This window comes from Amphibalanus amphitrite, unplaced genomic scaffold (assembly GCF_019059575.1).
Source record: "Amphibalanus amphitrite isolate SeventyFive unplaced genomic scaffold, NRLGWU_Aamphi_draft 000480F_arrow, whole genome shotgun sequence".
Lineage (NCBI taxonomy): Eukaryota > Metazoa > Arthropoda > Thecostraca > Balanomorpha > Balanidae > Amphibalanus > Amphibalanus amphitrite.
This window is the reverse complement of record NW_024881974.1, coordinates 1-16,604: the sequence shown is the minus strand read 5'-3', so window position 1 is coordinate 16,604 and position 16,604 is coordinate 1. Positions and strand designations below refer to the sequence as shown.

Here is a 16,604-nt window from a genome sequence, read left to right as displayed (position 1 = left end):
CCGTGCCAGTCGCCGCGCCATCTCCCCCCCCCCCCCCGCGCCGCAGTCAGCTGACGGCTGCCCCCCCCCCCCAGCGCCGCGGTCCGGCCTTGTTGGGACGCGCCGCACGTCGGCACCCCACGCGACGGCGACGGCGGCCGGTCAGTCTATTCAGCCGCCGTCCATGACGACGCCGGCTGGCGACGAGAGCCGAGCGGCGCCGCGCCTCTGACCGGGTCAAGGTCAGCCGCCGCCGCGGCGGGTAGGGGGTGTCGGAGGCGGCTTTGGAGGGGTCGTTGGGGAATGGTGAGGGTAGACAGTGGCAGCGGTTTGGCTAGAAGCAGAGGCGGAGACCGTAGCGTGGCGGTTGTGGGGGCGGCTAGGAGAAAGCCTGGTGTGCCTTTGGGAGACAAAGGTGTAGATACAGGGCTTTGCAGTAATCCCCGGATAGAGGGACGTGACAGAAAGAGTGAGCTTCCATGCGGCACGGAGGGAAGAAAGGAACAGGGGGACTCTGACCCACGGTGACAGACCGGACGGGTGATCCTGTCGTCGGTGTCACAGACCATCCAGCGACCAGTCTGTCGTCAGGGGAGGTCACACGGGCCGCCGGGCATCACACCAGCTGTTGGCGCTGGTAAATCTGTTCTCAACCACCCTGTCCACAGCGAGATGGCCGGACGAGCTCCTTGGGTCCCTCGAAATAACAAACCAAGCGGCGATGCCGCCAACTTGGCCAACTCGTGGCGACATTAACGACGGATTCCGCTGCCATTCGGCCGCTGGGAGGATGTTTCGGCCATTTGTTGTCGGCTGCGGCGCCGCGGCCTCGGCAGCGTCTTTACTGCCCCTGGGAGGCCGGCGCGGAGGCCGTTCGGCGGCCACAGAGCGGCCGATTTGTGTCCGATTGAGGCCAGCTCGAGACGCCGAGAGAGGCGCCCGGACCGGCGCCATTGTAAGCTCATACGAGCGCTGTAAGCTCGTGCCGTGGTTGGTGCCGGCGGACAGCGGCACGGCCGTTGCTTTGGTGTTAAAATGGATCCGCCGTGAGCTGAGCCCGTGAGCTGGCTGGGTCGGCTCTGCTGAGTTGGACTGGGCTGCGCTCAGCTGAGTTGGACTGGGCCGCGCTCAGCTCGGCTGCATTGAGTCGGGTCGCCTCGTCCCAAGCAGGGCTGGTCTGAATGAAGATGTCAGTTTTGGTGGAGCATGACCCGCAGAAGCTGGCCGTCGATTTAACGAGCAGCGTTTTGTGCGATACAGTGGGCTGTGGTTCCCCGATGTGAGTGTGAATGAACGGTATGTGATGCAAACAGCATTGAGCCTTCTTGCGTCAACTGATTGCACTCCTGTCAGCCACTACTCTCAGGCGATGGTGGCTGGCTGCGCGTTGACTGTGAGGTGAGAGCGAGTGTTTCTTTTGGGACGGTTTGCGGCAGCAACAATGGAATACATCCCTCACAAAACTATGCACGCATTGTCGCCGAGTCGTCAGACATACCGTTCCAGTATCTGCTGTGCGCTTCGCCAGAGCTGCCGGCCCACCGTCCTGGCTAGCACCGTCTCTACTGGCCGCGGTCTGCCTTCCTGAGAGGTTCAGAGCACCACCCGCCCACACCTCACCACTCAGCGCCAACCCCACCACTCCCCGTCACCTCAACGGGCCCAGCCCTCCTCCGCCATCCGCCGCTGTCCCCTCATATGGCCGACTCCTGGTTTTTGTTGTCCTTGCCGGTTTACTCCGCTCATATGGCGGACTCCTGGTTTTTGTCGTTGTCCTCTCTCGCTCATATGGCGGACTCCTGGTTTTTCTCGTTGTCCTCGCTGTTGCTGCCGGCCGAGCTGCCGCCGCAGATCTGCATCTCGATCTCTGCCAGCCGGTGTTCCACCTCCCACTGCTGCGCGCTCAGCTTCATGCTCATCGAGTGGTTCTCGCCCTCGAGCTCTGTGAGTCGCTCTCGCAGCCGGCGGATCTCTGCGAGCAGCAGGTCCTGCGGCGCGTCCCGCGACAGCAGGCTCGGACTGCAGGGACGACTGCTGCCGCCGGCCCGGTGGAACGACGGGCTGACACTCAGCGGCGGCGCGCCTGGAGCACACGGCACGGGTCACTGGGAGACCCCGGGAACACAGGTCATAGGTCATTGGGAGAACCCGAGACACACAGAACAGGGCCCAATCTCACCAAGTGCGGTAAACTCAATTTGGGGTAAAATACCAAACTACCCCACTCCGTAACTACAAAAATACTACCCCGAAATTAGTTAAACTAGCTTGGTGAGGTTGGGCCCAGGAGACTCCGGAACACACGGCACGGGTCACTGGGAGACACTGGAACACATGGCACAGGTCACTGGGAGACCCCGGAACACAGATCACTGGTCACTGGGGACTCCGGAACACACGGCACAGGGCACTGGAAGACCCCGGAACACACGGCACGGGTCACTGGGAGACCCCGGAACACACGACACAGGTCACAAACCCAGCCACTGCGCTGGTGACCGCAGCTGACCCGGCCCTTTTGTATGTGTCAAGGTATGTAGATTCCTCTTCCAATACCATAAACCTATACAACTTATATTTTTTCCTGCTATCAATCACGAATATTTAATCGTCAACGCAGTAACGTCAAATTGGTAGTTAAATATTCATGAATCATTGGCGTTTAAAGGTCACACGAAAAGTGAGCGCAATCGAGAAATTATTTCAGTTATGAAATGTCCATCACCCATGGTTTATGATCACGGCGTGACGAGCTGTATGCAACTTATGGCCTTACCATAACTGGAAGATACTGGAAATGGAAATTGACCTTAGTACAGCTTACGAGTATAATGACTTATTAGGTACTAAAGTTTACGAATTCTCCTTCACCGTCTCTTTATCATAAAACTATCATTCCCATCATAATACAGGGTGGATCAAAAAGGATGGAAACATTTTGAAGTCGCATAAAATATGTGTTATTGCATGCAGGTAACTGAAAATGATACCAAACGAGAGTACATTTCGTGGAAATTCATAATGGCATCTCTCTCATCTGCTTTCTCTCGTTTTCAGTCTTCCACAGCAAATGTTCGAAGAGGCCACTTTTGCGAGACAGGCAAAGAGCGGCCCGCCTGCCGGCTGACGCGATAGCCCGACGGCACATGTCCGCTGGTATGACTCGCACAGCCTTGGTGATCGCTCTCTTCAGATAAAAGAGGCCTACATAACCTTCCTTGTAGACCTGGCCTGAGGTGACCCCACAGGAAAGGAGTCCATAGGTCAGATGAGAAGACAGGCCAGTTCCACTTCAGTTCGAGGATGTGAGCGACAACACCGTGGCTGACGACCAAAAGCGCTACCAAGCGACGCTAAAGAAGTTGTTGAAGCAGCCCAAACGAAGTATGGCAGTCTCATGGACCTCATATGATTCCACCCCGACGGTGCGCCTCCTCACATCGCGAAACAACGCTCAAGTGGATCGAGAACCACTTTGGTGACCGGCTGATATCCCGCAGTGCCTGTCGGAACTGGCCTGTCTGCTCACCTGACCTGACCCCGATGGATGTTTTCCTGTGGGGTCACCTCAGGCCAGGTCTACAAGGAAGATTCTAAAGGCATCTGTTATCTGAAGAGAGCGATCACCAAGGCTGTGCGAGCCAAACCAGCGGACATGTGTTATCGGGCTATCGCGTCAGCAGCCAGGCGGGCCGCTCTTTGCCTGTCTCGCAAAAGTGGCCTCTTCGAACATTTGCTGTGGGAGACTGAAAGCGAGAGAAAGCAGGTGAGAGAGATGTCATTATGAATTTCCACGAAATGTGCTCTCGCTTGGTATCATTTTCAGTCACCTGCATGCAATAACACATATTGTATGCGAGTTCAAAATGTTTCCATCCTTTTTGGTCCACCCTGTAGTCGTAATTAAGACATGTGTGTATACCACCGACCTATCACCTGACTGTACCGCCGTGACCGTGTACGACCCCATCTTGTGTATGCCACTGACCTGTGTGCGACCTTGACCTCTGCACGCCACTGACCTGTGTATGTACGCCACTGACCTGTGTATGTATGCCACTAACCTGTGTGGTAGTAGGTACGCCACTGACCTGTGTACGACCGTGAGCTGTGTACGCCAATGACCTGTGTACGACCGTGAACTGTGTGGTGTGTACGCCACTGACCTGTGTATGTGCGCCACTGACCTGTGTCTGTCTGTGACCTGTGTACGACCGTAACCTGTGTACGCCACTGACCTGTGTACGATCGGGAGTCGTCGAAGCCCGGGAAGAAGTGTCGCTCGCAGGTGGAGGACGGGGAGGCCTCCAGCGTACTAGGCGTGAGCCGCACACCGCGTCCGAACGCCGGCGATGGCTGGGGCGACACCGCGCCCGGCGAGGCACCTGGCGAACGCAGAACGAGCCGTCAGCGGCGTGACAAACACAGTGTCAGTGGCGTGACAAACAGGGAATGACCGGTCAGCGGCGCGACAAACACACTGTCAGCGGCGTGACAAACACAGGAAACGAGCGGTCAGAGGAGGGACAAACGCACACCTGACAAACTCATGAAACGCCTGGCTGCCGATTAACATACCTTACGAACGGCCCGGTCAGCGACAGTGTCGGTGAGATAATTATCACATCGTTTTGCTCACACGGCAGAGTCGTGCTACACACTCAAAATGACATAGCAGCACGTCACAGTCATAAAAGGAGGCTCAACACAACGCGCGTCGACTGGTATTCAGTTTTCTGAACGAAATAGAACAGACACAGAAACTCGCCACTGGGCGAAATTGATCATATCGCATGCTACGGATTACATAACGGGCCTGCACTGCCATTTCAGTTCTTGGTACGTCACTGAGCGACATTAGTCATTAGTCTCTAATGACTTCAAAGGTAAATGGTGGCCGGGTCTGTTATCTAATACCAGGCTAGATGAAACTCACGCCTGAAAGGTCGATAGGGCCTTGCGGTCCTTCCTAGAGCGATACCGATGTACCGAAACGTGCTTTCTTATTCGTCCTTGCACCGAACAACTTTTCTGCTGTACCTACCTCGGCTCAATATATCAACCAAATATTATCCGACCCCTTCTACGACTCCATAACTATTGCTGTCGCTCAGCAACTACCGATCATGATCTTTCATCACGCCTTGCCCACTCAAACAAAAAAAGCGTAGTTTGATCTCTCCCCTCCGTTCGCGTTGTTCTGGCGTTAGATGCAGCCCGCCACCCCGTCACACCGTGTTTTAACTCTGGCCAAAAACTGGCCAGGACGCGAAATATCGACTATTTTTAAACGTTTTCATTTGGCCACTATCGTGTTCAAAAATGATCAGAGCATCTTTAACGACGGAAACTTTTATTCTCCTTACTTTTGAAAACGTTAAAAATGTACAACAAAGTCAGACAATTCTCGAAAGCTAAACTTTGGCGAACAAACGCAGAAACAGTCGCCTTGCTTCACGTCAACATCGTCGAGCTTTGGATTGACAAAACTATATAATTTGGGTACCAAACGATAGCGCGAGCTTTTGGCTTTGTAATGAGTCATAATTTGTATAATTATAATGCATATATGTGTTACATTTATTGATTTCCGTCAGCCCTTACATTGGCACACTTTTTTTGAAAAATGTCAATGTTCTAATAGAGCTACAAAAAATTGTACGCTAGTGTACGGTCTCGGACTACCACCATACTGTGGGTCAAGGAGTTGTCTATATGCCCTCAAAATTTCAGCTGCGCCTGAGTGCGCCTGTGTTGGGGGTGAACACTTTTTTGAACGAGCCACGTTGCTCCTGCTGAGCCATTGGACGGTCGCTAGCGTGCGTCAAGGGAAAATGCTAGTGCTCCTCGTTCATTCTCTCGTCTGTTGTGACGAGTTGGTGTCCCATGGAAGGTCGCCGACCTGTGTGCGACCTGCCGTACCCTGGGGCGTAATCAGCTGACGGCACGACCCCCTACGACACGTGCCAGCTGCATTTTCATGTGTCGCGAGAAGAAAACAAAGGGTCTCCGGCAGGGCTGCGGAGTCGGAGTCGGAGTCGGAGTCGGTCGGAGTCGACAGTTGTGACCGGAGTCGGAGTCGGAGTCGGAGTCGATTTTAGAAACCCGAGCCGGAGTCGGAGTCGGAGTCACCGAAAATCTGTCGACTCCGCAGCCCTGCTAGGTCTGCGGAGTCGGAGTCGGGAGTTGGAGTCGGTCGGAGTCGACAATTCTGCCCGGAGTCGGAGTCGGAGTCGGAGCTGGTTTTTGAAAGCCGGAGTCGGAGTCGGAGTCGGAGTCGCCGAAAATCCATCGACTCCGCAGCCCTGGTCTCCGGAACCGGAGACCGGACAATGTCGGTGAATGACAGTTGTTCATTCAAAAACTGCTAGCATTCCTATGAAATATACATTTCTTAAATATCAACAGCATTATCGGTGTAATTAATTAAGTATAGTACCTATAGGTCTATAACAGGAACCTTTCACCCCATGGCTATTGCAGTAAATTCATAGATGGGCTCTGGAGCTGTATGGTCGCTACACATGCTTCCTTGATAGTTTACAAACATATTTTAGTACCTGATGAAGCGCAATTAAATATTCATTGTGCCCAGTTTAAGATGGGACTGTGAGCTGAAAGGTGACTGTATGAGACCTGCCACAGACCGCTGATCACGATGATCGGCTTTTGGTCGTCCATTACCTGTTTGCGTTCGGCAGGGTTACCATCGGCCTCTTCAGTCAGTATTACTACGTTCGATGTAGGTGGTATGGTAATGGTATCATTAGTACTGTCCACCTTTATGAAAAAGCATCAGTTTGCTGCAGTAAGCGTCAGTTAGTATGGCAATGAAGTGCTTTTACATGCACGTTGCATGTTACATAACGCACCATACAATAGGAATTGGTAAGAAATTTTGGGATACATTCTACCATTTCACGTCATGCGATGGTGGCTCCAGTGAAGGGCATAACTAGTGGGTATTTGCCCTCCCCATAGCTGAATAGTGTGGGTAAGACTATCCTTTTGCCGCTCCCAAAGCTCTTAATGATGAGAAATATAATACAGCGTCGATGCCTATCTGGACGAAAAGCAGGTCTTTTTGTCACAATCATTTTGAGAGATGGAGCTGACCGCTCGCTGCTCATTGTTTAGGTCGGTATGCTGATAACAGATGGGACTCCCTGAACTGCACACATGCAGATTGCAGACGTAGTGAAGCGTTGTAAAGTCACCGGCGCGGCGGTGAGTCGAGGTCACCGAATGGGTCGGAAACTTTTGCCCTCTCCAAACGGATTAGCTGGATCCGCCCCTGACGTCATGTGACGTAAACATAGGTACATACAGGACTCTGAACTTACTAAAGTGGAGACAGGGTTAACATCAAGTTGATATCAAAACATACGTTTGAAAATGTTTTTGAAATAAATATAAAGATTGTAGGACGTAGGTCCTATATGAATAAGTCCTATATAAGAGCATTCAAGGTCATCTGAGGTCATCAATGCTAATTAACAAGGTCATGTCCTCAGCCTTGACTTGCCTCGTCGATGAGCCTTGCTCAGACTTACGATTACTTTTACAGATACGATTACAACTTTACAGACACCTAAATGCTCGTGCATTCATAGCTAGAATATGACACAATATTTGTATATGTTTCGTGACCCTTGTGACGTCATAAACAAGTACATAAGCATCTGGTCCGACACATTTTGCACTTTAAATGATCGTTAGTCTCCAACGTTTCGTTTGAGCCCAAAAACACGTCTGTATCTCATATAGTTTCTTAGTTACGAGCCCTGGCCAGTTTTGATCCCGAGTTAAAACATAGTGCGTCAGTGCGGCGCGGCGCGCTCGGCTGAAATCACTGGGAGGTATACTGCGCCGTACGACGTCTCTGCTCGGCGGTACAGCCTATACACGCTCACGTCCACCACTGCACTGCCGGGCGGCTGCACTGGCCGCAACATTCACGAAGAACGCGAGACTGAATGGAAATGCAGCGTGTGGACTCAAAAGTTAGAAGAGTAATTGAATTGGCTTGTAACTAATTTTGATGCTTTCAAAATAAGAGCATACCTACATTTGGTTGTATTTACTTAGAAGATTCCGAACCGACTTGCCGGCTGGCTGGGATTCACTTTGACATTTTTCTTAAGATGTTACTTTAAAAAGTATCCGTTGGAATTTAAAAGCGATTAATTCAGAGTGGATTATTTTCAATCTGGACAATAATTTTGCATCATTCCCTCGGATGCTCGCGCAGTGTCACTGAGCAGCTCTGGTGCCGGTACATGTGTCTATCGCAGAGGATACGGCTCTACCATGTGTCTATCGCAGGGAACACGGCTCTGCCGGCGCCGCTCAATACCCGCACGGACCGGCCGGCGGGCGATAGTCGTCCGTAGAACTCCGGCGGTCACCTGCATTTCTGATCAGTTTCGGCGGTGTGCGGTCGGACCCGTTCGCCGCACCGTCAGTCAGGTCACGGTGAGACCAGTGGCCGGCGGCGGTCACGGTCGGAGTTGGCAGCCACCAGCGGCTCGGTCCACGGTGTCCGACAAATGTCTTCCACGGAGCTCTGTGCCTACCTCAGGGTGGTGGAAAGCCCAATCCGCGTTAATAATGGACGTCTCGACATGCACTACGCACGCAGTGTTCTCTGCAAGTCAAGCACCGGACAGCCCAGGCGGCGCAAAAGTGATAAGGATAACAGGATAAGACCTACCAAGGAGACATGCTCAACGGAATTTAAACCCACAAATATTCACACAGACACTTGATAATGCAAGAAATTATGAATTGCAGCGCCCGTCACCTATACGAGGCAAGCGCCTTGCAATACCTATCTTGCTCATGTTACAGCTGTAAACAAGGAGAAATCTTCCAGTAGCATAGTATGCATGATATTAGATAAATGGACTGACTAATATGATCATTAGATAGGAATCATATTTTTCATTTGGTTAATCGATTTGTATTTGAAGCGAAAGGAACACTGCTTACTCCACTATCTCACAGCTACATACCTATTAGAGCTCGTTACTTCAAAAAGGTATTCACTGCCCATGGACTCATGGCTTTCCTTTGTAGGCGTTCGGTTTTACTTCGGCTTTGGCCCCTACATAGTAAAACACCTGACCTGTGGCGCACCGCCGGCGACGTTTCTAGAGTGAAGCGTCAGCTCAGCGTTAATGGGCGCGGTCCCCGCCGAGAAAATGGCGCCAGCCGAGCAGCGATTAGCCCGACAGCCTCTGTCGGAACTGATTAACGAACAGGTGTCGACGCAGCCAACCAGGAAAACTCGGTCGTACCCCTCTGGTCCTCAGCAACGGGCAAAGGAGGTAAATAAAGTGAGAACCATCTCTGTGGCGGGGCCATTGGGCCTATTCTCATGTCTAAAAGAACTTGTCATTGGATATTGTTGCAAAGTACAGCCTACCGCTAAAGTAATGTAGGGTTTTACCAATCTCAACGGTTGGCTTTGACTGGCGATTGTTTAATGCGGAGTGATCGAAAAGAAGATGTCAATAGCTAAAGTTGCAGCTGCAAGGGTGACGATACATATAAGCTACATTCAAAGTTTCATTGTAGTCTGGCTAATCGTTCCTAAGCTTCAGAAGCAGAACATACCCATGACTGAAACCACACATTACTTCTGCTGTGGACTGTACCTACTGCCTGCTATTTTATTTTTCAAGATGTAAAAATTTTCCCACCACCATCGTAGTTGCGGCATGCCTTTCAAATATCGATGATGGAAGACAGCATATGATGTTACTTGAACAGTGAACACCGATAGGTATTGAAACCGAAATACATTTACCCTTTAGGTACAGGTAGGTACCTAAATAAATTTGAAAATTTTAAATACAACATTTACCATCAAATACATAGATTAGATATATGTAACGCAGACATTCTCCCATGTTTGCAGCAACATCCGGCTTTTGGTTTTTGTACCAGCCGAAAACGTTCAATGGCAATCAACTAAGATTTTTCCATTGCAAGAGACAAATGGCACTGTCTTGAGTTTTGAAAGAAATATAAACATGAAACAAATCATCCTACGAAGGGACGTCATTTGTGACTAGTGTTGACTGAACTATGCATCCAGACCCATCATTCAGCCCAGTATCTATTTTTCTGGGCATCACGCTGGCTATCGCTCGTCGGCGGCAATACTGACTTGTTCTGATGATGGAGGGGACCAGCGGCTTCAGCTTGTCCTCGCTGGAGGTTTCCGAGAGCACAGAGTCCATTGTGTGGCTCCTCGTGTCGTGGTACCTGAAACACACCAGAGGCGGATGGTAGGTATAAGCGTTATTTCGCGAACGGATCGGCGACTCAAGACGAAACCCCTACATAATAGTAAACCCAAGGGCCTGGAGCCGGTCCTAGCCGAAATGTCTGAAGAAAAGATGGGCGATGGCAGGTATTACATGACACATGGGGGCAATTAACATGTCTAAAAATAATATCCCGTGCGTGCAAAAAAAAAAAACTATATCAAACTCACTCGTATTTATCTGCAAACAGTAACTGACAGCACATGTGTAAACACACATACAGGCACACAAATTGAGCGGGGAGGAGCCACTTTCCCCTTTGACCGCTACCAGTCGGCCACTTGTGCCGGGTACACGCTAAGCATCTTTATTTCCATAGCTCCGACATTAAGCTGATGTGTAAAGCCACCTGGTAAGCGGCTTTTCTGTCGGCTAAATGAGGTCGCCTGGCACGGCGTGCCAAATCCCCTTGGCCCAGCGAATTGGTACAATGCCTGACGTAGCATTAGCAAGCCGCTGTATCAAACAGCTGTGCATAACTTCAGCTCTACTGCCAATAGAGAGATTCAATGCCCATCAAATATTCCTTTACCCGCGCCCCACTGGGGGGGGCTATTTATAGCCCCCCCTCCCGTTTTTCTGCAATAACTTCCAAACCGCTTGACGTATCGACGCCAAACTTTCAGTACCTTCGGCTGCATCAATTTGACACCTTGTGTCAAAATTTGAACTTCGTACCTACCATAGGTCGGCCGGAAATGACGTCAGAGTGACGTCATGTTCGGCCGATTTCGACGCAAAACATTGAACCACGGCAATCGCTCCCAAGAGCTCAGTTTTTAAGCTAGATCCAATTTCTTTGCATGAGAGGACTCAGAATAGACTGCGCTATCAAACTGCTATCTCGGATTTTCGAAATTTTGAAAATTTCGAAAATTTCATATAATAAAACTCAAAATTTATATTTTTACATTTTTTTCAAAAATTTTTTTGACTTTTCGAAAAAACCGGAATACATGTCATAGAACGCATTATTATGACTAACTCTAGGAAGTTTTAGCTAAATATCTTCAAAAATGGCCAAGTTATACGCATTATTGCAAAAAAGTAACAATTATTAATTTTTCAAATCAATTTTTCAGCATGAATTTGACATCGTACGCCAATATAAATAGCACCATCGTGTTCCTGAGCTCAATTTGCATCCAATAGACACCTTTTTGTTGAAAAATTTTAACTTCAAAATTTGACCTTTTTTGACCTGAAAGTGACCTGACCTGAGCTAAATTTGACTCAAAATGACCTCGAATGACACAAACGACATCAAATTCGAAATCTCTGGCCTAAATGGACCATAAAACATGTGTCACGTGACCGACGGATGATATCATATTTTCGTGACCTGTGATGACCTGACCTTGACCTGAAAATCAAAGTACAAGTTTGGTACCCTCAGAGTATCTAGTGCATCTGTTCACGAGTGTGTGAACCAAAAATGAGCCTGATCTGACTCGTAAGACGGCGGCCAGAGCCCAAAACGTGAAGAAGCCAAAATGCTAATAATTTTTACTTTGACCTGACCTGTGACGTCATCGGTGACTTCGAGGTCAATGCAATTAGGTTTCGCGCGACAGTTTTTCCGAGGCTATCAGACGCCGTTTGAATTTTGACGATCGGCCCAGTAGTTTCGGAGTTAGGAGGGGGGGGCTATGAATAGCCCCCCCCCCCAGTAGGGCGTGTTATACGCAGACCCCAGTGGGGCGCGGGTTTATGTTTCAAATGCAGAAAGCAGTTACCAATAGGAGATAACTGGGTGTAAAGGACGCCGCGGTTCCATTTACCACCCCGATGCATTGTGTCACCGCTGCAATCATGTTTGAAACAATGCGGAGTTCTGAGACAGGTGCTGCTGATGTGTACCTACGCCTGAGCAGCGACTTAGAGCGCACTGACTGACAAGAGCTAAGAAGATTAAGTCTCGCTACATGTGCTGCGGTCGAGAATACATTTGTCTTGCGGATTAATGAGGTCGGCAGTATAAGGCGTCTTTGAAGTCAGGCTTCAGTGCGTTTCACCTCAGAGTGGCTGGCCGTCTCCAAAACGTGCCAGTTACAGCGTGAAGGAGGCCGCCTTTGACCTGTTCCCATGCGGCCGTCAGCCGGCGGGCGCCGGGCGGTAGTTGTCCGGTGCAGGGCGGCGGCTCGCTCCCAACTGACCTCAGACCCGACTCGGCTTGCAGCTAGCTGCTCCTGCTGCCACCCTAGCCGATTCATTCAGACAACGGTATAAGTTATTACCAAATGCTGTCACAAAGCATCCGCGCTTCTGCTAGATATTTCAAGATAGTCCTGCTAAATATTAGCCCGCGGTGAAATTGCATACATTTCAACCCATACATTGTCCGAAGCTGTATTCCACTAGCCTTGTTCAGTGTTCACCCTCTCCACCCTCTATGATGAAGCCTTCAGGAAGCCTACTCCCGAACAGTTCACCCGCCTCCCTGGTCTGTCACATCGGCTTCCCACTGGCGCCTTCACACCACCAGCTTCTCCAACTGCCCCGACCGCCGGGGGTCGACTCAACCGCCCCTCAGTCCGGTCCTCCGGGGGTCGCCTGGCGGCCGCTTCATGGCACAGTCCGGTCCTCCAGAGCGTCGGCTGGCCGCCCCACAGTCCGCTCCACCGGGGGTCGGCCGGCCGCCGCCCCACCGACCCCGGGCCGCTCACCGCTCACACCGGACCGCTCACCGCCAGCCGGCTCTGGCGGCCTCGGCGTCATCACCCGAGTTATGGCGGCCATGAATATCGCTCAGCCGAGCACTTGCATAAGCTCTAATGCACCGAGCGCTCCCATATCCGGCGCTCGAACGGCCGAGTTCATTGGACCGCCGGCCGGCCGGCGCTCAGGGACGCGCTGTTTCGTAACCGAGACGGACGGGCGCCGAGCCAGCCGAGCCGGGGGACTGAGACCGAGCACCCCACTGCTGCCAGGGACGCAGGGTGCGATTGCAGCTCTTTGGCCAGCTGGGGTCAGTCAGTTTGTTTTAGAGGAGGGTCGGCAGGCTGGAGAGGTGAGCGAGCACCCATCTCAGCCACCTCACCAATCTGTTCAGGGTCAGTGAAGGAGACGTCTAAGGGAGCCTGGCTGGGTATCGGGCGCCGCCGTCCCTGCACCCAGCGTACCGCCCCACCTGTCCCACTGGGGGCTCTCCCTGCGCCCAGTGTGCCGCCCCACCTGTCCCACTGGGGGCTCTCCCTGCGCCCAGTGTGCCGCCCCACCTGTCCCACTGGGGGCTCTCGGTGACCGGAGGTCAGTCTCTGCACCCAGTGTGCCGCCCCACCTGTCCCACTGGGGGCTCTCCCTGCGGCTCTCCCTGCGCTCAGTGTGCCGCCCCACCTGTCCCACTGGGGGCTCTCCCTGCACCCAGTGTGCCGCCCCACCTGTCCGACTGGGGGCTCTCGGTGACTCAGTCCCTGCACCCAGTGTGCCGCCCCACCTGTCCCACTGGGGGCTCTCGCTCTCACCGACCGGGGGTTATGGCGGACCATCAAGTTCGGACTGCGCGGCGCAGTGACCCTTGCGGAAGGGGGCCGTGGGGGAGGTGGGGTGAACGAGAACAGGGAGGGGTAACTGGGCCGAGGCCCGAGCAGTAATGTATGGAGCGAGGCAAGCTGTTGGCCAATAAAGTCACCACCCTGCTCTGAATTACCTGCTGGGAACTGGTCACTATGCCCTTCAGGTAGCCTACCTTTGCGAATTATTAACTGCTCATGTGCGAGCATTACGGATATCGTATGTCGTAAGTTGAAGGAATGTATCGTGCATCGTTTCGCCTTCAAAGACGTGATATTGAAACACTATCATCATGAATAGGTTGCTGGTTGCTGGCGATATTTCTTCTCCGATTGATATCGGCGCGTGCACGTTTCGTCAGAGAAAACTTAGGCATCTGCCTTGCAAAGCTCTTGTAATAATTCTCAGTGGCAGTGAAGTCCACCGTCACTCTCCACCACTCATAACCCGCGCCCCGCTGGGCTATTCAGCCATACGCGCCCTGCTGGGGGGGGGGGGGGCAGATTCTGCCCCCCCCCGTCTAACTTCCGAACCGATGGTCGTAGAAAGACGGGGAAAACGGCAATCGAAAGCTCTCAACGAGGCGAATCTTAAGAGCTCAAATTTTTTTTGCTTCAGTAGGTCAGAGGTCAGGTCAAGGTCAGGTCAAGGGTACAAAATGCAAGTTTCTACAGTATCGGCCTTGCACCGTAATTGCCGAAGAATGGACTGAGACTGATTGCCCAAAACGTGTTCTTAGGCTTCCAAGACAATATTCGTTGCATACAATATCATTCAAAGGTCAAGGTCAAGGTCAGGTCAGGTCAGGTCACCAAAACAAAATATAGAAAAGGGCATGTGCGACACATGTTTTAACACGCGCACCGACGGGGGGGCGGATATCCGCCCCCCCCCCCCTGAGGTTTTTCGCGGATAGCGGGAAAACCGCGGCGCGTAGCGCCGCGAAATTTTGTACGACTATTCTCTCATCAATTTTACACATGGTGTGCAAGTTTGAACCTCCTAACTTTGAAGGTCAGGTCACCAGGTCACTGAATGACCCAATCTCAAGTCACTTTTTTGCAACTTTGTCACCGTGCCAGAGCTACAGTAGATGTCGGAGGCCTTTGGAAGTCGCAGGATGTTATTAGGTCATTAGCAGCTACAATTTGTATATCTCGGAATTTTGATGTCGGTGACCTAAGGTCAGGTCAATTTCGCGACCTCCCCATTATAAGTCAATGGGGGAAAAATCAACTCCCTGTTTTTACCACTAAAACGGGTCGGAATGGCCCCATATACCATACATGACTTCATTATACGATCAACCGTTGCCATTTGGACTTTTTCGACCCCTGTGACGTCATCTTTGACCTGACCTGAAAATGACCTTAGTAAAAAATTGTAGACCTTGTCCGTGCGTATCCGATGCCGTTTACCGCTTGTCGCTACCTTGCTTCGTTCTCGAGATCTCAGGGGGGGGGGCGGTCATCCGCCCCCCCGTCGGTACGAAGTTGGCGCAGACCCCCGTCGGTGCGCGGGTTAAGGGTCATTTTGTTCATAGAATTCAATAGGCACACTCAATTAGTGATATGGACCACCTCTGGATAAATTTCAGGTCGAGGTCAGGTCAAGATCAGGTCAAGTGAGGTCAAATTTTGAAGTTGGTTGTTAAGGCCTAAAAAGGTCTCTATCTGATGCAGTTTTTCACGGCGAGTCAAATGGTGCTATTTTTGTTTCCGTACGAGGTCTAGAACTTCCAAAAAAATCATTTTTTTTTTCAAAAAATTTGTGTGTCGTGACGTCATAAAATTTTGAATAACTCCCACATTTTTTAACCGATTCTTCTCAAATTTGGTATGTAGGTGCACATAGACCACTTCTCTGACATATATACCGGTTTTTTGGATACACTAAAAATTTTGGATTTTATAATTATTTTCCCAAAAAAGTCGGTTTTTTGAAAAAAAAAATTGGGCCAAATTCCAAAATTTTCAAAAAACCGAGATAGCCATTTGATAGACGAAGTAGAATCACGTATAACCTTTTTGTTACGTCTTGATTCCTTTAAAAATGAAGATGTTATCGGCGTTTGAAATTTTACGATTTTTGAGGCGAAAATGGCGAACATGACGTCACTAAAACGTCATTTTCTCAAAAATTTCCGACAGATTTCGCTCAAATTTTCAGGGAACGTGTCAAATTGATGTATGATAAGGTACTGAAAGTTTAACGTCGCTGTCGTAACGCGTTTAGAAGTTATTGGCGAAAAACGGGAGGGGGGCAGATTCTGCCCCCCCCCCCAGCGGGGCGCGGGATAACAGCCGATTTTGCCCTTAAGAATCCAAGTTACTCCAAGCTGTATTACGGCTACAAAGTTATCGATCTTTAAGCACTAGAACGACTGAAGTGCATCGACACAACACCGTGCAGCTACTTGCCTAATTAGGCTGCAAACAGCCAGTGTGGCACGCTCCTAATTTGGCAAATGTGACACCAGCCCTAACCGATGCCTTACGAAGAAATTGAGGCTTTAATGTCATATATGCTTGTACAGAAGTAGCATTATTATGATTGATTATCCGCCCTAATTTTCTAGTAGGGACGGCGTGTGATGCCTCTCCGGCTCGATGGCGTTATCGTAGATGCACAGTGCCTTACATTATTCCAATGTTTTTTTTTTTTTGAATATCATGTTGATTGTTGAGAACTCAGAATAAACGTGTAAAAATCAACAAAAGGGAGGCGTTTCTAAACTGTCTGAAGCACTAGAGATCCCACTGCACTGCCCTGTTTGAC

The 16,604-nt window shown here is 50.8% G+C and overlaps 1 protein-coding gene across 1 annotated transcript; it reads right to left on the bottom strand.

The window, feature by feature from the left end:
- Positions 1-221: 221 nt before the first annotated feature.
- On the bottom strand, positions 222-10,231 carry LOC122392295. Its single transcript, XM_043386987.1, has 3 exons — positions 10,154-10,231; positions 4,218-4,364; positions 222-2,062 (listed from the first exon to the last, which is right to left on the bottom strand). Exons 1-3 carry the CDS (start codon positions 10,224-10,226, stop codon positions 1,764-1,766), a joined length of 519 nt encoding a protein of 172 aa, XP_043242922.1. The 5' UTR covers positions 10,227-10,231; the 3' UTR covers positions 222-1,763.
- Between the last annotated feature and the right edge of the window lie 6,373 nt (positions 10,232-16,604).